A 24,145-nucleotide genomic window follows, 5' to 3' on the forward strand; every position below is an offset into this window, starting at 1 on the left:
TCAATGCTCTCAAGGCGGTCTTTGGTAAATTCTCTCCCCAAGGTGACGTAATGCAATGCATTGTGGGGGAAAGGAGAATCGTTGCAAACCGCTGTGTTGTGATACCCAACAACATAAAATACAATGGATAAGTGTTTAAATGTTTATTACCAACAAGCAAATTGCACAAATTCGTTGAAAAATTAACCCTGCAACATGGCCTTTGAGATGGGTTTTGGTCAATTGGATCACAAGCGGACGGCACTGAATACAGGTGTAAACGGGGTCTAAAACTTTCATAGTGTGAACGCTCGTGTGGTCGAATGTGTTCAAACTGTGTTGGTCTGAAGATGAAAAATATACCAAACACAATGTTCTCTCGCCATTCCTGATTTCTAGCACACACTCACAACGTTCGGCGTGATCTTGTGGCTATCAGAGCAGAAACTAAAGATGCCTCCAGTCGTGTTCATATGTAAATTGCTTGAGCTCATTTCGTCCATTTCATCAAAAGATCTGAAAAAGCCCATACATTTCCCGCCCATAGACCCTCCCCTCGAAGACATCAGGACAGAAGTGGTTAAAAGTGGACAAAAGAGACGGATTAAAACACCAGGTGTAAACGGGAATGTGTCTCCCTCGTCTACTTGTGATCGACCAAAACGCATCTTAATACCAGATGTAAACAGGGCCTAACTGCGTTCACACCGCCGCCGACTTGAGCGACAAAGAAGCTCTGGCCGCCCGGCCAAGGACGCTTGTCAAAAAGTACGGGGAAGCTTGTTTGACGTCTATATTCCGATTGGTTGCTGGCTTTTGCCGCTGCTTGCCGCTGAACCGCGTCATAGCTCATTACCATAAAGTTGAGCTGTTTTCAACTTTCTGATTGACGCTCAAAATGCGACACCGATGGATTTGACGCTCTTTGCAGCTGAGAGAAGCCAGCTTCCATTGAAAATGAATGCCTTCCGGTAGCTTTGGAAGCTCAAGTCGGCGGCGGTGTGAACGTACAGTAAGGAACCAAGGTCATTAAGTAGAATTGATAGAAGAACCTGATTAACAACTCTGCAAAACATGGCTAAACATACAAAACAGATTTTACTTTCATCCCTCACAACTTGGCGTTAAATTAATTATGACATCTACTCTAAAGTCTATAGGCTCTAAGATTCAGATGCGTTTCTTGTCTTTCCAGTTGTGCCTGCCGTTGCTACCGCAGTTGTTTCGGTGTGTATCGCCGCCCTGCTGGTGGTGCTGCTGGGTGTTTACCGTCTTAACCAACCACTAAACAAAGACAACATACACACGCACACACTGCCAGAGAAACAAGCGGACTGTGACGGCTCCTCTCTCTCCATCACTGTCAACCCACTGGAGGTAAGACAAACCATCTACAACCAACATAAGACATAATAATGTAAAGAAGCTGCCAAAATGTTGACGTCTGTCAAACTGTCACAGCATGCACGAATCTCCATGAAAAAACTAAAACTTGTTTTTACAGCTGACATCGGTGTACAGCAAAGTAACACAGCTGAACAAGTGCTCTGAACACTGATGATCTTGCACATAACTTTAGAACTTTAGTTCCTTAGAAACTACAAAGTATCAAAACTGATGACCACGATTTTGCCTTGAAGTTTCTCAGTCATGATCTCTGTTGTCCTGGATTGTAAGAAACCGGAACATTTGTATACAACAGATTTGAGGGTTAGCGCTTCGATAACATTCTAACCTTTCCCTCTCTGGTTTTAAAAGTAGTTAATGGTTAAGAAATGGATTGTGATCCAGGACTATGATTGTTTGGGTGCAGTGTTATTCCAAGACCAACACAAAATGGCAAAATTATGGTTACCCTCACTATCTATCATAGCAAATCAAAACCTGGGTTACAATAGGCAATTTCAAAGGAAGTGAATATGGCCAATTTTAAACATTAAAACAGCCATATGATGTTAAACACATGTGTTAACATGATTGATAAAAAGATAAAAGTTGCTAACTAACCTTTTATGTGTAATGTTATATAAAATTTTAAACCATTGCCTTAACAACAGAACTCTATAAACCCTAAAATAATTGCTAACTGTAAAAAAACTGTTTAATATCATTAAATGTGTATTTTTTTTATTATAAGCTTCACATAAATCTTTTTTATTTGTTTGTAAGTGCCTCATCGTAGCCTCGATTTGTGCTTTTTAAAGATGAGGAACAAGTCTAAATTATTTTTTGTGTTAATTTTCACATTCATGTTGGTCCAAACCCATCTGACTTACTTTCTTCCTGAATGTTCACAACTGCAATGAATTTCCTTGGCCTGTCAGCAACAAAAAAATCATGTGAAAATAATTAAGAAAACATAGTGAATTGTTGTAATGGTTAGAAAATCAACCAAATCAATATTTTAATTACGAACAACTGAGAAAGATTAATGTTTAAGTGTTCGATAACCAAATTTTGAAGCATGTTCGTGTTACTTTTTTCTTAAAATGAAAGTGGATGGGGACTGGAGCTGTCAAGCTCAAAAAACCAAAACACAGTAAAAACACAATGAAATGAATCCATAAGACTCATACACTATATTCCGGGGCTGCGTCCGAAACTGCATACTCTCTAAGTAGGTACTTATTTTGAATAAGTAATTACTTCACAACCACTAAAAAAGTAAGTTTTAGTTTTATGAATCCATCATATGCACACTTCAGAATCTCACCAGAAGAAGTAGATCATCCGGGTACTTTTCACCTACTCAATAGCCTACTGTGAATTCTGACATACTTCTTTTGTCACATACTGTTTTTTGCCCAATATGTACTAATGCGATTTTGGATGCAGCCTGTGTCTTTTGAAGTTGGATGACAACTTTACATGTGGAACAGACTGATATTGATTTGTTATTTACTACAAGTCCAGCTCAACAGTAGTCACCATTCAAGTTCATTGCTTGGAAAGAGCAGCTTGTACATTTAGTTGTAAATATCTCCTTTTGTGTTCCACGGAAGAAAGAAAGTCACATGGTTTCTGAAAGACACGAGCAAATGAAGATACAATTTAAACTATTCAATTCAGATGCTATTCTTTTCTCTTTTTTCTAAAACAATGCAAAGTATTTCATTTGAATTACTAACGAGAGTAACCAGATCATTGGTTAATCCTAGAGCTTTCAGGAGCTTCAGTCAGCAGAAGTAACTGAGGAGGAAGAAGATGAGGAAGACGAATGCGGTGTATCTAGTAGCGAATCAGACAGTGATGAAGAGGAAGCTGCCACATCTTACAGACAGCATCAAACCAGGATTCAATGGGGAAAAGCAACATTACACTGCTGAAAAGACGCTCAAAACACAACGCTTTACCTGAAGCATACGTAGTGGCCTGCGATAGACATACAAGCGAGTTTACATGCAAACACACGAAAAGACTCGGCTCTGATCCTTAGTGACACTGTTTTGGTGTGAGATGACAAACTAATAGAAGTCCTGCATCCCGTCGATCCCTTTAAGCTCTCTGTCTTTATCGCTGGAGGACGATAATAACAGAAAGTACAATAATAAGAGACAGTGAAGTCACAGAACAAGACTTTCTCTGCGCAGTTCATCTCGTTTGATGTGAAATGGTCGTCCTTTCATAAACACCCATGAATTTTAGCTCTAAAAACTGACGGTGAAAAAGTTTTTTTGTCGTGAGTCTACTTAGCCTAGGCTAAATTTTATATAAATCCATGCGTACGCCCTTTAAATGTTGTCTTACTGCTACTACTACTCTGTGTAACATTGCCTCTGTGTTTTGTGTGCGAATGGTTTTGTAAATAACTGTTTACTCATTATAAAGTGCGAATGGATCATATTGTATTTGTATATCTTACCGACTTTTTTGTGGTCGCTGCACTTTCTGTACATGGGTCAATAAAATGGTTTTAAGAAACGAGTCGTCTCCTTTTAAATCTTTCACGTGGCTGTCAAATGTTTGAGGTGCTATAATTAAAACACCTTAACAAAAAGTATCAACGTTAAACTGGAACCTTGAACGGCTGCGAACGCGCACAAACAAAATATTTGTCATACAACAGCGCCGTCTAGTGGCGCATCAGACGAAGCACGTCGACATAGTCAAGGGTATTGCGCCATTAGGCCTACAGGTATGAAAGCGAGGCAGTGAGGGATAGACTTGCCGTTCTTTCAATTTCATCCTCTGTATAAAGCTGTACGAAGCTAGATCCAAATCGGGAAATGACAGGACTTCTCATTGGTCCACAATTAGTTTTCTGCCCTTCACCGACTCTAAGACGAATCAAGGTTTAGCCCGAGACCACCATCAAATTCCTTAGGAAGACTTTTTGGATGCAAAAAGAGACCACAATTAACTGTTGTGTGTGTGTGTGTGTGTGTGTGTGTGTGTGTGTGTGTGTGTGTGTAAGTCAATTTCATTATATAAATCGCAGCATTTTCAGAGAAATATTTGATTTATATTCCAGAAAATACTACAGAGATTTTGTCAATGAAAGAGTAGTTTTATTTTTGTCATTATACAGAGCCTGGGCAGCTTGTAGGTTGCAAAGAAATGTAAATGGAGACAGTTTTCACAGAAAGAAAACTCAAACTGCCTCAAATTGAGGGCATCATTTCACACTGACAAATGACAGTTTGTTTTTGTCACATTTGTCTCAAACGTTCAGCACAGAGTAAAAGATTAAAGTGATTCAATACTTCTTCCTTTCCCCAATTTAGCATAAAAAACACCTCCAGTTGTGTGGCATTTCTATGGAAGCGTGTTTCCACCACTGAATAAAAAATAAAAAAGGTAATTGCAACTTTTTCCTCACAATTCTGACTTTTGTTCTCAGAATTGCATGATGTAAAGTCACATTTTCTATGAAAAAGTATTTTTTCCCCTCAGAAATGGACTTTATAACTCTCAATTGCAAGTTTATATCTCACAATCCTGAGAAAAGAAGTCAGAAGCATCAATTTGAGTATTAAGAATCACCCCAATTTTTATTTATCTCACACAATCTACTTGAATGTATTTGACATGAAAGTGAATTTTGCTCACTGTGACGACTTCTTACATTGTTTCATATGCGTGAGAAGGCTTGGTAAATGTCTAAAACTCTTCTCACGTGGAGGGCAGTGGTACGGCTTCTCTCCAGTATGAAGTCGCTCGTGTGATTTCAGGTGCTCCAACCGAGAGAAACTGTCACACGACAAGCACTTTAAAGGTCTTTCTCCAGTATGAATCCTCTGGTGGCGTTTCAAATGGACATCAGTAATGAAGTTCTTCCCACACACATTACACACACGCTCTCTCACACCGCCATGTACTTTCTGATGCCGTTTACAACGACACAACCGCGAAAATCTCTTTCCACAGGAAGAACACGCATAAGGCCTCTCATTTGTATGAATTTTTGAAAAAAAATGTATGAACTTTCTTCCCACAGTCAAAGCACACATGATCTCTCACACCCGTGTGTATTTTCTGGTGCTGTTTACAACTGCTCAGCCTTCAAAAACTCTTTCCACAAACAGTACACAAGTAAAAAGGCCTCCCGTCTGAATGAGCTTTCAGGTGTTTATTTCCATTTGTTGAGGAGTTTAATTTTTTAGCGCACTGATTCAATGGCTTGTCTCCAGATAGACAGAGTAGATGATCACTAAGAATCGATGTACAAGAAAAACTCTTTTTGGCCTTTTATGTTTGAGTTTTGCAGCCGCAATGTTCCTCATTCACGTCATTCAATTTATGTCCTTGCTCATGTCTTTGTTTCACTTCCATCCAATCTAAAATACAATATTATGAGGTTAAAATCAGTTCAAGTGAACCTGTTTTAACAGCAAAAAAAGGCAACCCAGATAATAGTGTCCAGATCCGGCCCGCATGCGTTGAATCCACATGTACCAGATGTGGCCCGGATCTGGGCCGACACTATATATTGTATCAGGGAATAGAGATCAGGTAGATTCGATTTCTGTAATATCAAGTATATGATCTTTGATGTGACATAAAATTTGTGTATTAATACAGTAAAAATGTGGATGACGGCAGGTAAACAAAGTTATGATCATTTTTAGATGAACTTCTGCGTCATAAATCTGTTAAACTAAGTTTTAATGTATCTCAGCAGTCAAGAATGGACATCAACCTGTTTGTTCCTCAGTATCTTCATGTTTTATTCTGGACGGTTCTGGATCACTCATGTCTTCAATCTCGTCTTTAATAAACTCCACCTTTAACAGTCACACAGATCTCAGCTGCTACTCCTGGAGTTTGTCCTTCTCTTGAATATTCCCAGAATTTATTGGTGAATTGGTGTGGGAGGAGCACCAGATCTGAAAAGTTCAAAGAGAAGATACTGCATTTATACTGAATTACTTCAATTACATTTAAATTAGGTGAACTAATATGTGTTTTCACTTAGAAATATAGAGTATTTTGATACTGTTAAATATTAGTAGCAATTAAAACAAGGTTTATTTAATTCGTGCTCATACTATGTCAGAAAGTACAGGCCCATAATGTTTAACCGAGTCCCTGAAAAAGCATCTTTGTCTCCAAAAGCTCCCTTTCTTCACCATTTTGGTGATGTCTGAGATTTCCTGTAAATTGGCACATTAAGCGCATTTCATCAGGCTGAGACTAATGAAGATCTTTTCTTGATGAAATCTGAGAGCATACTGCCCTCTTCACGATCACTTTCAAGCCCCAGAAAGGTAGTAAAGACATCATAAATAATCCACGTGTAATCGCATGCGTCGTGTGGCTCTCGTGAATGTGCATCGGAGATAACATTTTTGTAAATAAAGTAATAAATAATGTTTTTTGGCTCAAACAAAGCACTTGCGTCACTTAATAAAATTGAGGTTAAACCACTGGAGACACATGGGTTCCTTTATGATGTCTTTACTACATTTCTGGGGCTTGAAAGTGGTAGTTGTGTAGCTGTCAATGGAGGGACAGAAAGCTCTCAGATTCCATTAAAAATATCTTAATTTAAGTTCCGAAGATGAACAAAGGTCTTGCAGGTTTAGAACGACATGATGGCGAGTAATTAATGACAGCATTTCAATTTTTGTGAACTAACTTTAATAGTGTAAAACTTCCAGACAAATGACTCCCTAATGATACTTACAATCCTACTATATTTTATCACATTTTACTACACTATATAAATGTTGTCCATCATTCCCATCCATTGTCACCTCCACCTGTTCATCTGTCTTTTCATGGCCTTTCGTACCCTAAAACACTCAATGGTATGTATTGTATGGTGTAAGTTTTGTACAGAAGTTTTACAGCATTAAACATTTAAAATTAGAAACATAATTTCCAATATCAAAACACTTCTGTTCACGTACACCAATAATCTCCTAATTATTCGCAAGACTAAAAAAACTGCAATGTTGAGAGAAAAACACGGATAAGACGGATTGGTGTAAGTTGCATTTTATTATTACTCTCACAAATAATGTAAAGTACCTTTAAGTAAAATGAAAAGTATGGGCTATATCGTATAATCCTGGAGCTCAAATCCCAACATCATAACATAATTGGGTCAGTGACGTGACGCCTAAATTTTCTGTCCGATTGCATTTGTTCAGGTAAAAACGGGTTTAAATGCATAAAATGATACTGTATATTTGTAGTACCTCTCCCTAGTATGTACTCACTTTATCTTTTAAAAAAACATAGTTATTTGTAACTTTTTTTGATATTTTAAGTGTCAAAATATCATGTGGTGCGACCGTCCGGCCCTAACTTCTGTTTTGAAAACGTCTTTGAAATTACTCTAAATTTATTAAAAATTATTTTCTGCACTCTTTGGCATGATTTCCAAAGTGTTTTGTAATTCTGTAAAAAAAATCAAAGCATTTGTAGTTATATTTCCATCATAATATACAAACAAACTTTGTCCGATGATGTCCATTTTATGAAATATCATGTGGTGCGACCATCAAGGAACTACCATTTTGGGACTTTTATGTTGAAAACTATTCAAACACAGGAAGTTACATCATATACCAATTTACGAAGGACCCATGGAAGCCACAAGCAGGTTTGTAATTCTCTCACATAGGAAAAAAATTTAAATTTGCAATGGTTGGTATGCAGTTACCAAAGTTGGATGTCATGTGGTATGACCTTAAAAAAATGTATATTAAAGTTATTTCTACAAATATATATATTTTTATTCAAAATTTTATATTAACCTTTTGTGGAAAGCTAGCTTGTTTTGTTTAGGTAACCAATTCTGTGCCTGTAAATTTTGACTGAATTTGAAAATATCATGTGGTGTGACCAAATATCATGTGGTGTGACCACTGCAGACTGTTTTTCATGATAGATTTGTCCTAGATTGGCAGATTTTCTGCTTTTATATTCAATTGATGGTTTATATACAAAAAGTACTTTAATTTAGTATAATTTGGAATAGATTTTTATGCAATTTGGGATTTTTTTAATATTTCAGACGGTTTATGTTTACTCTTTGTACAATATGAGAAAAATGCAGCAAAAAAGTTATAGCATGTAATTTTAGTTTAGTAATTATGCATTTATTAGTTATGTATTTATTATTGCCTATTTATTTATTTAAAACTATTTTAATCTATTTCACCAGATGCCAATGCCAAGTGAAGTAAAAATTCTGACCCTGCGGGAAGAGTGGAGTAGGATAAGAGTGAAATATTATTACAGTTTAAAATAGCTGGTTTCAATGTGAATATATATATAGTAAACTGTAATTTATTCCTGTGATCAAAGCTAAATTTTCAGCATCATTACTCCAGTCTTCAGTGTCACATGATCCTTCAGAAATCATTCTTATATAATGATTTGCTGCTCAAGAAACTTGATTATTATCGATGCTGATCTATGCTCTAAATCTAACGCTCAATTTCCGGATTGAGGATTTTAGTTATACTATTTTTGTTACTACTGGAAATTGTGGAAACTGTGATTCGTTTTATATGTCAGGATTATTTGATGAATAGAAAGTTCAAAAGAACAGCATTTATTTTAAATGGAATCTTTTGTAACATTCTAGCCTAAATATCTTTACTGTCACTTTTTTATCAATTTAATTTGTCCTTGATTAATAAAAGTATTAATAAAAAATAATAAAAACGATTGACCCTAAATGTTACCTATATACAATATTTGTATTTATATATATAACATTATTATTTGTTAGAAAGAAATTCTAAGTCAAGTTAAATTAAATGGTGCACTTATGTTTGCGATGTGATTTTTATAAAAAGTAAAATTCTGTGAATTTTTTATAAAATTTGGTTTAAATCTATTTTTTGTATAAAATGCATTGTTCATTGATCTCTTTAAATAGATTTTTAACTATACAAGGTCTTCGTTGTCATTTGGAGCGACCACTCATCATGTGGTGCAACCAATAAAAGCAATCTCTGTATTAAATTTTAAATAAAATATCTTATTTCTGTGGCTGAAATCTGAATCACTGATAAAGTATTCTTAAGTGAATGATATTTTTAAAACATTTTTATCAGTTTTATGTGATTTACAGGAAAAATAAGTCTGTTTACTAGATTTAAGGCAGCAACTCTAAAATTATAGAACAAAAAAATTTGATATTTATTTACAAAAACTTAAAAGAAATGCAAATACTTTGTTTCTAAACACTTTAACTACTAAGAACTTGTAAAAAAAAAAAGTTAAGCAGGTTAAGGAAATTAATTAATTTTAAGATAAATCACGGTCACACCACATGACATTTTTAAGGCTATGGCCAATAAATTTGAAATTAAAAATTGTAAATGAATTGATGTGTACACAACATCCTTAGTGTTTTAACAATTACAACAGGTATTATTTTGTTTTGTTTTGTATTTTAAAATCGGCCTGTTGAACAACGTGACGCCATTAACCAAAAAACTTAATATAAACCCGAAAACAGATTATATAAATAATCAGTAGCAAAACTCAACATGACCATTTGAAAATATACTAACAAAAATTACTACATCAGAGCTGGAATGGAAAATATGAATTTAAAAGCAAGTGACACAGCAATGAAAGAGGAGCAGACTGCATTTGGGTTTTGAGTTTTATTTTTATTCACATTTCAAAAGTCACAAAAGAACAAAGTGGTGTCTGCCATCTATGGGGTTTTCCACCGCCACCCGGAGGCCCAAAGCACAGACTGCTCTGGCAGACATCAAATTCATATAAAAATCAGATCTGTAAAAATCTGCTCCACAGACGCCGCGGCACATTTCATGATCGCATACTCGTGTTTATACGCTAAAACATCTGAAAACCGATTTAATCAGCTTCGTCATGATTACAAGCTTGGAGGGACAAAAAACAAACAACAAAAGATTTTAAAAGATCTCAGGCACTGTGGATGATGCGTATTAGTGAAGACTGGTGAAAGAAAAAGGACTTGTTTTCTGGAATAAAATACAATTTTAACATCATGCTGGATTTATGTGCATAAAACCAAGTCTATAGTTTTGAGATAAAAGTGAAGGACAATCAAAATCATCAGCTCTTAGGAAAATGATTTCCATGGAAGACATGAACTTGAGTCATTCTCAAACACAAACACCTTATTGTTACAATCACCTCATAATCATGTATAAAAACAAGATACTCGTCGTCTGGCTGCTCAATTTGGTAGCGTCCGTCCCTATACGTCACTCGATTAACATCTGTGCACAGCACAAAGCTTCCAAAGTCCTGAAGTCACCAACATCAGGGATCATTTCTGAGCGCGTGTCCAGTTTTTTGGCTGTGTGTGTGTGTGTGTCTCATTGGTACTGCAGGTAGTTCTTGAGTGTCTGTGGCAGTGGCAGAGACTGGATGTGCTGGATTCGGTGTCGACCCAGAGCCTGTCGCGCCGCTCTCCTGCACAGCTCCATCAACGGCAGGGGTTCAGCTACGGGACACAGCAGAGGTCGGTTAGGGTCAAGGGTCAAAGGCCTCAAGCGGTCAAATGAAAACACTCGTTAGGACTTCAAAGACCAACATTGATTCTAGATAAGCTCAACGATTCATGGTTGTGACACTACAAACAGCAAAAGAACAGTTAAAGCCAGCCAATCATAAAAGAGGCCATTTGGTAACGGTTCAGTTTGGAGAACACATTCACTATTAACTATAAATTTTGCCTCAAACTCCTAATTTACTGCTTATTAATAGTTAGTAAGGTAGTTTTTGTAGTTAAGTTTAGGTATTGGGTAGGAGTAAGGGATGTAGAATACGGTTATGCAGAATAAGGCATTAATATGTGCGTTATAAGTACTAATAAACAGCCAAATATCCTAGTAATATGCATGCTTATTGGCAATAGTTAAAAGTGAGAATTGAACCCTAAAATAAAGTTTTACCTGCCATTTATAAAGAGAATAATAGAAAAAGGTGGGAATGTTTGTAAAACATTTTTGCGATTTAATTTGACCCACAACTCACTTACAAATGTTTAGACATGCATTTAGTGGCATTTAGTAGGGACATGAGTTTGAGATCAGAATTATTTTTTAAAGAAATTAGTACTTTTATTCAGCAAGGTTGGATTAAATTGATAAAACGTTAGAGTAAAGACATTTATAATGTTACAAAAGATGTAAAGATTTCAAATGCTGTTCTTTTGAACTTTGTTCATCAAAGAATTCTGGGGTAAATGCATCACAATTTGCACAAAAATATGTATCAGCACAACTGTTTTTAACATTAATAAAAAATAAATGTTTATTGAGCAGCAAATCATCATATTAGAATGATTTCTGAAGGATCATGTGACACTGAAGACTGGAGTAATGATGCTGAAAATTCAGCTTTGATCCGCTTTTGATAAATTACATTTGAAATTATATTCAAATAGAAAACAGTTATTTTTAAACTGTAATTAATATTTCACAATATGAGTGTTTTTACAGTATTTTTGATTAAATAAAATTCTTACCGACCCCAAACTTTTCAATTGTTCATTCACTAAAATCACCAGAATACCAGGTGATTTAAAGACAAACAAAAATAAAGAAATTTGATGTTGGTGAAGAGAAAAGAACATGCAGCACAGCAAGACTTTGGGTCAGAGCAAATGATAAAAATGTATGAAATTGCTGGCATTATTTATTCATTAAGTGAGACTTGCATAGGCTTTAGGGGGGAAATAACAGATGCTACTAAGTGTGGTCTCATTAAATGTGTGATCGGTATTGCAACGTCCATTAAATTGAATTTTCAGAGACAAATGTTAGGAAACATGTTCATGTGGTTTCAATGATTTCATAGGTACATCATTTTTTAAATGTACAATTACAAAAACAGCACTAGATAAGTTGCACGTAAACGTGTTGTTACGAGTGGTTGCGCAATTACTCAATTAATGAAGCAACAGCAAAGCTATGAACAGCATCTCAGCTAGAGGCTGGAAATACACCACACAACTCAAAATATAATTTTATATGTAACAATATTACAACATTATTTTCCTGTTATCTCTGTAAAGCTGCTTTGAAACAATCTATATTGTAAAAAGCGCTATATAAATAAACGTGACTTGACTACACGTCTTTTGCCCAGTCTGAATGAGTCAACGCTAGTTGCGGAAATTCAGGAGGCAGTCTGCAGATTTCACAGAAAATATTGCGTTGTCTATGATGGACACAGACTCGGTTCTTTTAGCTTCAGACTTTGACTCCATTCAGTCTGAAGAGATCAAACTGCAGCCAGCAACTTTACACTGTTATGATAGTTTGTTTATAAAGTATATCTGAGACTATAGGCTTTATAGTTCTGGCAATATGAGACTATAGTTTGAATGAACCCCTTTTCTTTGCATGACATTGACATTACAGTACAGAAAAGCTTTTTCGACATTATCCTGAACATTGTATAAGCATTTGTTTCATGAGTCACTTGGGAGTGTGCATAACCATCACATCCTTTTGATTTTCCTGGCAAAAACGTCCTTCACATAAAAATCAGTCTACAGGCTTTCATAGACAACCTAGGAAGTCGGTTGAAGGTCTTGTTTTTTTTTGTTTTGTTACAAGCTGTTCACACATTGGCAATAACAAAAGCAATTAAAGGGTTAGTTCACCCAAAAATGAAAATGATGTCATAAATGACTCACCCTCATGTCGCTCCAAGCCCATAAGACCTCCGTTCATCTTCAGAACACAGTTTAAGATATTTTAGATTTAGTCCGAGAGCTTTCTGTCCCTCCATTGAAAATGTATGAATGGTATACTGTCCTTGTCCAGAAAGGAAATAAAGACATCATCAAAGTAGTCCATGTGACATCAGTGGGTTATTTAGAATGTTTTGAAGCATCGGAAATACATTTTGGTCCAAAAATAACAAAAACTACGACTTTATTCAGCATTGTATTGTCTTCTGGTTCTGTTGGGGATCTGCGTTCACGAGTCCGCAGTGACGCTGCTGACGTGTTATCTGGTGCGTCCGTGTATTCGGGTTCAAATAAATATGTCTGGGCAAAAAAATGCAAGTCTTCCTCTGTGTGGAAATCCTTAGACATGTTTGTGAAGATTGTTTTGTTTCCAGCTTGTGTCTCCCTCAGACTGTAAACGAAGCTCGGGCGCACCAGACACACATCAGCAGCGTCTTACGTCAGCAGCGTCACTGAACGCGGATCCCCAACAGAACCGGAAGACAATACAATGCTGAATAAAGTCGTAGTTTTGGTTATTTTTGGACCAAAATGTATTTCCGATGCTTCAAAACATTCTAACTAACCCACTGATGTCACATGGACTACTTTGATGATGTCTTTATTTCCTTTCTGGACAAGGACAGTATACCGTTCATACATTTTCAATGGAGGGACAGAAAGCTCTCGGACTAAATCTAAAATATCTTAAACTGTGTTCTGAAGAAGAACGGAGTGCTTACGGGCTTGGAGCGACATGAGGGGGAGTCATTAAGGACATCATTTTCATTTTTGGGTGAACTAACCCTTTAATGCATGAAAATTCCTACATATAGCCCCTTTAAGCTGGCTTCAAACCAACATGCGCTGCCCATGGATATAGGATTACGGAAAATGTGGGAAAGAGGGAAAAACAGAAGCATCAAAATCTGAAAATTATACGTACGGTCTAATCCATTGATGTAGGTCATGCTGACCTCACAGTGACCCCACACGGCACTGACGATGGGGTACAGCCTCTTTCCTTTCAGTCCACGAAACGCCACACCCAGGTAGTTCCCGTCGGCACAGAATCCCAGTGTGCCTTCATCCATGTCCAGCACCACCAGAACCTCTTCGGGCACGGAGAACGTCCCTTCCTCATCCTCGTCTTCAATAAACTGCGGGTACAACGGCGCCGGGCCGGTCTGGCTCTTTCTGTCGTGGTACAGTCGGCCTCGTCCCAAATCCCAACCCCAGGATTCGGCGTCACTACCGACTAGGGCCGAATATCCGACGGCTCTCAACGGAGCCAAAGAAGTTGAGACCCCAACAACAGCATGCGTCCCGCGCTGCCGAATGGGCCATCGCAAAGTCCATGCGTGCAAGCCGCGGGTGAAGCCGACTTTTCCCCGCACACAGTCTGTGCTTTGGGCCACCGGGTGGCGGTGGAACGTGAGCCGGTCTTCGTCTTTGATGAAGAGGTTGAGCGAGCGGTCGTCCGGGTTCCAGGTGTGCAGCAGCTGGGTTTCCGGTCCCGCCGGAGGCATGTCCAACAGCAGCTCCAGACGGCCGGGTAACGGGACGCCACGACTACGGAGCGACGCACACACTGGCGGATACGCCAGCTCGCCCGTCTCCGGCTCATCCGCAGATTTCACCACACCCGACACCCTCTGCCCCATCACGGCCCAGCCACGGGCATCAACAACGACAGCCGGTGTTACCTCATGAGCAGGGTGGACCGGAGAGCGACAGCCAATCAGAAGAGACGACACTCTCCCATTCACGAGAACTCGTTCGGACCGGAGTGGGCGGCACTGTAGAACAAAATGAAAGAGAGTAAGGATGCTTGTTGTTACATTTTTATGTTGCTGCACTTCAAACTAATTGCAGACTAGGTGCATCAATTACAAGGTTGTTCTCGCCTGAACTCATATGCACAACAACATCATCATCATCATTCCTGACATGTCAGTAAACAACATGGAGAAAGGGCTAATTTTTGCACTGAACAAGAATAAGAAAAAAGAGAAGGACAAGCAATTCCATATTTTACAAATTAAAAGTTTGTACTTTACACTCAAGCAACCTCTTTTGCAAACAATATTTTCAAATATGCACTACCATTCAGAAGTTTTTTAAAGAATGATCTTATATACAGCCTTGTGGAGTATAAGGCTGCATATCAAAAACAGAAACAAAAACTACTGAAATATTATTATATTAAATTTAAAATAACCGTTTTCTAGTTGAAAACATTTTTAAATGCAATTTATTCCTTTAATCAAAGCTGCATTCTCACAATCATTACTCCAGCCGAGTGTCACATGATCCTTCAGAAATCATTCTAATATGATGACTTCCTAATCAAGAAACATTTCTGATTATTATCAATGTTGAAAACAGTTGTGCTGCTTCATATATTTGTGGAATTGGTGATATATTTTTAAGGCTTCTTTGATTAATATAAAGCTCAAAAGAACTTAAACCTTTTGTAACATTATAAATATCTTTATAAATAAAAGTAAAGAAGTAGGCGCTTCACTAAAGAGACACTCCTCAAGACTGAGATGAGTTTTCACACCATCTGAAGGAGCCTCTTGCACTCACACTCCACCGGGAGACTGGGGGAATCTGTTTTGAACCTTAGAAGACCTAACTTTCACAAGAGTGTGTGGATCGGAGATGAATATTCCCTCTTGAGCAATAAAGAAAGAAATGACAGGGCCAGTCAGGGCCAAAAAGCAAACTTGCACTGTCCAAAACCTAATCCAGTAACCCATTTTCTCTGGAAAAAGAGCCACATTTGTCAAGTCCACATGGGGTATTGTCAAGTCCACATTTCCCATAAACGCCCTCACATGAAGAGCACTACGCATCATTCCAGCTGCTTCTGTTACTAAACGCAGCATCACAAGAGCCAAACACTTCTCATAAACTGAGCTCGACTGGTCTAAGACAAACAAAGACGCCTACATCTTTATAAGCCAAGACGGCAAGATGAAACAAAAAAGAAAACGAGAAAACGCTAGGTAAAGAAACTTGAATTTCTATGACAATCAAATGTTACATTTTGTCAAAAAGCAAGAATACAGCTACTAATCATGCAATGTTATAACCGGAGTGATAAAGAAATTATGTCGTTGCGGGGTAGAGGGCAAGTTAATCGCTGCATCTGAAATCACATATTGAGCCGGTACTACATCTGAATTTCAACTTACTTAGTGACCGTTAAAAAAGTTTTTTTTAGTGTGAATATGGGTAGTATGTACTTAGTAGTACTTCACTGCCATTCATAAACCCTCTCCCGTGGCCTAATGGGATTGTAAAGTGTCCATCGAATGCACGCTTCAGAATCTCGCCGGAAGTAGGAGGTCATCCTGGGACTTTCACATATTGTTTTTCGAATACTACATATTAGGGAAGTATTCCATTTCGGACACAGTGAATGTCTTTGATGACATGAAGGCACATGAGTTAAAAAATAATAATGATGATGTTCACGGATAAATCATTTATAACAAACAGATGCCAATTAGATTTCATGGTGACTTTAATAGAAATTAAGCCAAATATCAGTATTGTAATTGTATAGTTGTACCGCAAGATAAAATTATCATTATTATATTACTTTTCTGAAATACTGATTTACAGTGAAAATTACGACAGTAGTATTTTTATTAATTTGTTATAAATTTATTTAATTATTATTATATTTTTTTAATACAAAATTACATTTTACAGTGAAATTATAACAGAAATATTTCTTATTTTGTTATAAAAATGTTATTTAATAATTTTAATAATTGATAATCATTGTTATTATTAAATGTGCAATATGTTGGATTTTTGCAGTAAAATATCCAAAAATCACGAGGCCCATGTTATATATTTTGTTTAGTTAATTACTTACAATATCCCAAATATTTCAAACATTTTGTAAATCGGGAGAAAATTGCGATTTTAAACAAGCAAACGGGACGTGTGAGCAGGGGTGAGGAGTCGCCAGTCAATGACATCATATCCGCGTTACCCTCGGTTTCCGCCAGGTTTGACCTCGTACTGCCATAGTAACCATGGCGACAGACGTTGACAACTGGCCCGTAATGCCTAGCAGGACGCTCACGCTGTTGTTGTTTTGTTTAAACATTATGGACCATGGCAAGCAGACTTTGAGACAAAAAGAGGACTAAAACGAAGATCAACATCTTTCGAGATGCCGAGAGCTCATCTTGAGAGCTTGAGAACTTTTCCTCAAAATGGCAGCCCCAGTTTCTAGTGTGAAATGGTTGGTTACTTAATGGCTCAAGCCAACCCTTAAGTCTCTAGATATTGTTCGGGCATCTCATTCACTTTTTTCCCGACCAGTTGGCCAAAATTGTACATCACATCGTTTAGCATAGTAGCAGCACACATATCAACAAGACATGATTTGAGGAATCATTCTTATCTGGAGCACAAATAGTATGGGATGTTCAATACTAAATGTTACGGGTTTGTTCAAATCACTATGAACATGTATAGTAATAAAAACGATTTAAAGAATGAGATTTTGTTCAGCACACATAAACACTGGATTACTCCACTTAACAAACACACAAGAACAGTCTGAGCTTACCCTGCATGCATTGCTGCTCCTGTGTCAGCATAGAGGATGAGAAAATGAAAGAGAAATGAAAAGGGGTAAAGCATTTCTCAGAGGAGAGATTCCAGAGCAACTCTCTTCCCTTCAGCCAAACACAGAGCCGCCTTTCCTCTCTCTCACACACACTCGTTCATCCAGAACACTCCTCTCACTCATGACGACGGTGATTCACCGGAATGAACTGTGGTGTAAGTGTGAATAACTGAGCAAACACTTACCTGCCAGATCACTGCAGGACTGAGTTTTATTAGGCCTTGAACTCCTGCACAGAGACAAAGAAGAGTTCTGTTAGGAAAAATGCTACCCGTGCACAACCAGAACAGGAGTGAGCCTTTCACAGTCAGCACACATGCAGGAGTTTGTGTTTCTCAGAGATTAAAACAAGATTATCTTTTTCCATTTTCATGTAAACTAGGGGATGCGCACACAAATTGATAATTTTTTGTGAAGAAACTGGTTTTATTTTAATATTTTGAGTAGTAGGCTATATAACGGGCTATATAACAGTGTTCTTATAAAGCATATACACACAAATTAATTATATATATATATATATACACACACACACATTTTGCTGCCTTAAATTTAAGCACAATCAACTTAAGTAATTTCAACTTAAATTATATTAAACTGACTTAAAATAAATTGAAGCTTGTATAACACAAATTTGAAAAGTTAAAGTAATGTAAAAAAACATGCTATTATGACTTATATTGATCATATTTTTTTCGGTATAATTATATAAATAAATATATATATATATAAATAAATCAGCATATGCATTTTATAAAGACACATTCCCAGGACGATTAATGTATTAACAATGTATTGGTAACATGCATTTAAGTATTATTGTTAATGTATAAATATAATATTATTTAATTTTAATTTACATTCTACATAATATAGCTACCTTATAATTTGCATGCAGAAATTAACATTAATAAATGCTGCAAAATAATTACTTATGTTAGAAGTTATGGTTATTTGGTACCAAGTGAAGTGCATTAACTAATATTAACACACTGAACTACCATAAAACCACATAATAAAATGTTAGCAAAATATGTCCCGAGTAAGCAGAGTACATGACCTTCCCCAAAAGCAGCCTTTGTGCCTCATTACGGTAAACATTGACCTGCCGATTAGTCAACTAGAAAGAATGAGCAGTCGCGCACGGCCGAGTGGACACAAAAACAGCTGGTCAAGCCTGACTACAGGACCACCTCCATCTGTCACATCTGCATTATTCATGCCCGCAGTGTCCTACATTATAAAGGTATCGAAAACTGTCTGATCAACAGAGATTTGATGCTGTGGAGCAACTGAGCCATGTTTGAGAACAGTTGTATAAGTGAAGTTATTGTGCATAGTGTTGATTTAACATAAGACTATCAGCACTAATAACTTCTTTAGGTGTCAAGATTATATGTATAATAGCAGAGCACCGCATGTGGCCAGTGACTCCACCAGCGTGACATTCACAGCCAGTCACAATGAAGTTCAAAGGTCACACAGAGTTCAACGTCAGGTCAATGAAGACTCATGACGCATCGTCTGTGCATCCGTGACGACCTCGTCCTACGTTTGACCCCCGTGAACGGTACATGCCTTTGCATGAGCCATAAAAAAGGAGAGAATAGAACTAGATGAAAGAAAGAGGAAGAGGAAACAGTACTGGGACTTCCTGCTTCTGTCTGTCTCGTTTTGAGCATGCTTGAGAAATGACCGAGCCGAGCCGCATGACCTCAGCTGAAAGGAGAAAATGACAGTGCTGTAGTTTTAGAAACACAAGACAGAAGCTGAGAAAATGAACTTTTGCCCTCTTCATGAGAAGAGACACATCAAAATAATCATTAAAAAAAAGCTGTATTTTAAAATAAAACTACACATTCCCAGATTTTAAGATTTAATAATCTATTTTAAATGCATGAATATACTACTGGGGTAGTAAATGATAGTCTTTGACTACGGCTTAGATATAGTAGATAGTCAGACTTCAGACAGACATGTAAATCAGACCGTTGCACAAAGCACTTAAGACTCTGACTATCTTAAGTAGCGCTAATATAAGAAACTTTTCAAATCAAAAAACATGGCGGATCGAGTAAGCACATTCAACCGCTCAGTGCAGTTTACCCCAGCGGAAAATATGTGTTTGTTGGAGGAGTATAACAGTTACAAGGACATTTTACTTGGGAAATTTAGCGGAGAATGTAGTAACTAGAAAAAATGTTTAATTTGGAAAAAGATTGCTACGACGGTTAACAGCGTTAATCCGGCCGTTGAGCGGAGTGTTAAAGACGTACAAAGATACAAAAACATGGTACAAGATGCCAAAAAAGAAATATTTAAGAGGAAATATCCTAAAATCCCTTTCCCTTCTCATAGCTCTCTCCATAACGTCGTCAGCAAACCACAAATTATGAGCCATTTTCCCTTTTCTTTTGGCTGTTTGTAATGTAACTGATTGTTACTGTTGGTTGCCAAGGTAACAGAGTCTTAGACCTAAGTTAGCCTGGGGGTAAGGTCTAATTAAGTCAGTTATTTATTTTTGTCAAACAGTCTAACTTGCATTAGACTACTCTATGAGCAAATTTTAAACTTGTCTAACCGGTCTAAAATAGCTTTGTGAAACCGGCCCCTGATATACTGTATACTACAACTTATAACATGCATCATGCATGAACAAGAAAATGAAAATTTGACCTTTTCATGAGGTGACTGGTTTCAGTGGATGGTCAACAGCAACACTATGCAGAAATAAAGTTCCTTTTTCAACACTCAAATTATTGCATTTATCTCTAAACTGGGCAACACTTTAGTTTAGGGTCCAATTTCTCACTATCAACTATTTGCTTATTAGTATGCATTTACTATGTTTATTAGTACTTATGAAGCACATATTAATGCCTTATTTTGCACAATCATATTCTACATCCCTTAATCCTTCCCAATAACCTAAACTTAACAACTACCTTACTAACTATTAATAAACCGTAATTAGGAGTTTGAGTCAAAAGTCACTGTTAATAGTTAGTTAATAGTGAGAATTGGACCCAAATCTAAAGTGTGACCGAAAACTATATAGAATATTAGTACAGAACCAGGTGACCAAATGTTTGAATTTAACAGATAAAATATATATTTGTAAATTGTCTATTTTGCATTATAATTTATGATTTTCATTGCTACATTTCAATAAAGGAATGTGCTTGTCATGAAAAATGTACCAATGCAGAAAACTAATGACAAACGGTCTCTTTTCTAAAGCATATTGCTTTTTTCTTAAGCCATAATCAAGAGACAAAACAACTGTCTTCTGAAACCAATCTTGACAGAATATTTAGTTCGGTTCAACTACTCATTTAAAAGCATGATGCTAATTATGATTGAATAATGCCAAGTCTCTATTTGATGAACCCTACGATCTTTAAAGGAAACAAAACTTGAAGCCCAAACAAACACACAAGTACACGCCTGTCTCAGTGCTTGTTTGCATAAGGGTTAAGTTTAAGGTATCCATAATGAATAACGAACATATGCAAATTATATAGATAATGGGAAGCGGGCATGGTTTTTAAAGAACAAAGACGGATGAGACAAAGGGAATAGAAAGAGCTTTGCAGAAGTGACATCAGCCCACACTAAGAAATAAATAACATGTCTGAATCATTGCTGACATAAAAAAGTAAACACAAAAGATTTCAATAGTCTCCCCCACTGTTCAGCAGTGATTAATTCGTGCATTTCACAATTTCTGTGGTAGATAAAAACACAGGGAGGGGAAAAGCATGATTAGATTATCTCTCAAAACTCTTTCCACTGTGACCTTTACACGTAAACACTCATGGAAATTGACACACAAACCTATTTTCAAAACATCCATTTTTCATGTGCACTTCCTGACTGACAACGTTTTTCCGAAAAAAAGCCTTGAACGACATGTTTACAGACACATCTGTGCAAGCGAAACAATGAGTTTTAAAGGTGGATAAGGCCAAATACGTTGCTGGCATGTGGCACAATTAAAAAGCCAGTATATTTGCAGTATGAAAACATGTATGACATGATCCAGAACTAGAATACACAATACTACTATGACCCAAAAACTGTCCTGCGGTTTCAGCTGCTTTGAAACAATCTAACACACAAACACAAACAAACCAGCCACGCGCTCACCTACTTACTCTCGCGAGAATCCCACGCAGCTTCAGCGCAGACAAAAACACTCGCCACCAGTCCCGAGATTTACCATTCTACACTGTATACGCCCGTATATAACGTGTCAAATTCGTTTAAAACAAACTTTAATGCTAAACGAACGCGTCGGCGTCCTGTCGCTTGCTTCCTACGGGGAGGAACAGACCGCTCCGACGGCTTTTGTTCCGCGAGCTACTTAAGGAGTGACGTCACGTAGGCCAGTGCGAGCTGGTTGGCCGCGTCTACTCGAGGGCGGTGACGAAAGCAGAAGAATGAAGGGTTCTGGAGAAACGAAGCTTTTCGGAACTCTGAATCATTTGAACAGCTGTACTTGGAGAGCTTCATAGATATAGGAGAGCTTGACAAAATGATTCACTGAGTCGAAGCACTCCAAACACCACAGACTGGCTCAGTTTTTGTTTGTTATAACTGCGCAAATGCAACAAATCCTCTGCTCAAACTCAGCTTTACAAACCAGCTATTTTCATGAAAGTGTTATCTATTAAATGCCATTAAATATTAAGATTCTGTAAATATTTTAGTTTAGTGATTAATATAGTGATTGTAGGCAGGACTTGGCAAACTTATTTTAATATCAAAACTCATGCAATCTTATTATGATGTGACCATTTTTCCTATTGTAGCGAAATTGTATCGAACCGTGACCCCAAAACCGAGGTATTAGTACCGAACTTTGACTTCTGTGTACCGTTATACCCCTACAATCTATTTCAAGGTTTAATTTTGGTTTGGTGTAAAGATTAGTTTCATGTAGGCTATGCATGCATAATTTACTGTTAATACTACAGTACAGAAGCTGATTCACCGGTCCTTTCTTCTGGTCTCTGCATGCACTTGACCAGTGTGTGTTAGCAGAAGTGCTAATCATCAGTGTGTGTTAGCAAAAGCTGATCCGCATTGAAGCTGAAGACAGCAGTCTCTGTCTGATCTGCACAATCGCAGCCTTGAATAATCAATCTCTTAATAAACTAAAAGCGGTGGTATATCTCAGTGAATTATGGGTAGGCTATGTGGACACCTGAGTGCAGTTTACAGAGGTTCATTGTGGGCTAAGAGTTTAATAGACGGAGGGTGAAAAGCTTGAGAAAGGAGTAATCCATATCCTTTCTGGTGTAATTGTTGCTCCTGGCTTCATGCTTCTGCACGCATGCGTATTACATTTAAAGTCTATAGGCGCGGAGTGTTTCTTTACAAGGTGACAATGCCAGGTACTGGCCTGGCAGCAGAATATAGCGGTTTTAATCATTTACACCACTGACCTGCAATTACTGAAACTCCACTTTGACGGCTCTCACAGCACAGGTTTGTGCCCAGGAAACAACACAAAAATTCTCAGAAAGAGTGTACTAATTAATTACTAATTAGCTCTGCATCCTCGAAGTAATATAAAAAGAAAAACTACCAAAATGGTACCGCTCAAATAAATATGAATGTGGATATTGCAAAAAAAATAAAAAATCCCTCTGCTCATCTATACATCTATACAGGATCCTGTATAAAAGGACATGCCATTTTTGACCTGCATGTTGATGTACAATATGTACAATGAGTGAATGTACTGCACAGCAAAAAAATAAAATAATTATTATTTTTGTCTTGTTGTTTCCAGGCAAAATATCTAAAGATTCTTGAATCAAGATGCATCTTCTACATAAGAATAATTGAAGTGTCTTTTTTTCTTATTTTGCTAATTATCAGCCAATGGGGTAAGAAAAATAATATTGTTTCCATTAGCATTAAAGGGCACCTATTATGCAAAATTCACTTTTACATGGTGTTTGAACATAAATGTGTGTTGGCAGTGTGTGAGCAAAACCACCCTAGAATGATAAAAATCCACCCAGTGTTTTTTTTTTACAATCTCAATAAATCATAAGCACCGTCTCAGAACGAACTGTTCTAAGATTCGGCTCAGTGTGACGTAGAATTGAGCAAGCCCCACCGACGGTTTGATTGACACTGTGGTTTTGGCATAGACCCCGCCCTCGGTAATCTGTTCACCATCCTCCATTGTTTCAAGGACAGCCGGTGTTCTGACGATTTGTGCTGCCTTGTCGAAAATGTCTCCTAAGAAACATAAGTGTTCTGCTGTGGGATGTAATAATGTTCATGGTAGTTTTCACTTACTTCCGACATCAGAGCCACTGAAAACGCAGTGGATGGATTTTATT

At 37.2% G+C, this 24,145-nt stretch overlaps 2 protein-coding genes across 3 annotated transcripts in view; one reads left to right on the forward strand and one right to left on the reverse strand.

The window, feature by feature from the left end:
- clstn2b (calsyntenin 2b) overlaps window positions 1-3,900 on the forward strand; it is a 75,341-nt gene extending 71,441 nt beyond the window's left edge. Inside the window, exons 16-17 of the mRNA XM_077206990.1 lie at window positions 1,175-1,356; window positions 3,138-3,900. Coding sequence (XP_077063105.1) covers window positions 1,175-1,356; window positions 3,138-3,305 — 350 coding nt within the window. The 3' untranslated portion in view covers window positions 3,306-3,900. The remainder of the gene's footprint in view (window positions 1-1,174; window positions 1,357-3,137) is intronic.
- A 6,137-nt stretch (window positions 3,901-10,037) lies between these two features.
- On the reverse strand, window positions 10,038-22,167 carry spsb4b (splA/ryanodine receptor domain and SOCS box containing 4b). 2 transcript variants are annotated; one of them, XM_077207082.1, is made up of 4 exons: window positions 21,941-22,167; window positions 17,969-18,012; window positions 14,070-14,922; window positions 10,038-10,885 (listed from the first exon to the last, which is right to left on the reverse strand). In XM_077207082.1, the coding sequence occupies exons 3-4, from the start codon at window positions 14,785-14,787 to the stop codon at window positions 10,758-10,760; spliced, it is 846 nt and encodes a 281-aa protein (XP_077063197.1). In that variant the 5' UTR covers window positions 14,788-14,922; window positions 17,969-18,012; window positions 21,941-22,167; the 3' UTR covers window positions 10,038-10,757. The 2 variants fall into 2 exon arrangements, with proteins under 2 accessions (XP_077063197.1, XP_077063198.1); XM_077207083.1 differs by having other exon boundaries at window positions 21,933-22,167.
- Between the last annotated feature and the right edge of the window lie 1,978 nt (window positions 22,168-24,145).

Source organism: Siphateles boraxobius, unplaced genomic scaffold, assembly GCF_051911475.1.
Source record: "Siphateles boraxobius isolate OS27281-9 unplaced genomic scaffold, OSU_SipBor_1 6, whole genome shotgun sequence".
NCBI classification, from domain to species: domain Eukaryota; kingdom Metazoa; phylum Chordata; class Actinopteri; order Cypriniformes; family Leuciscidae; genus Siphateles; species Siphateles boraxobius.

What these genes read in the sequence shown, in the direction of transcription:
- spsb4b (XM_077207082.1), bottom strand. Translation starts at nt 14,787, where the DNA reads ATGGGGCAGAGGGTGTCGGGTGTGGTGAAATCTGCGGATGAGCCGGAG. An exon ending in CTACATCAATGGATTAGACC is followed by an intron (nt 10,886 to 14,069) that starts GTACGTATAATT and finishes TGTGTCCCGTAG; the next exon opens with CTGAACCCCTGCCGTTGATG.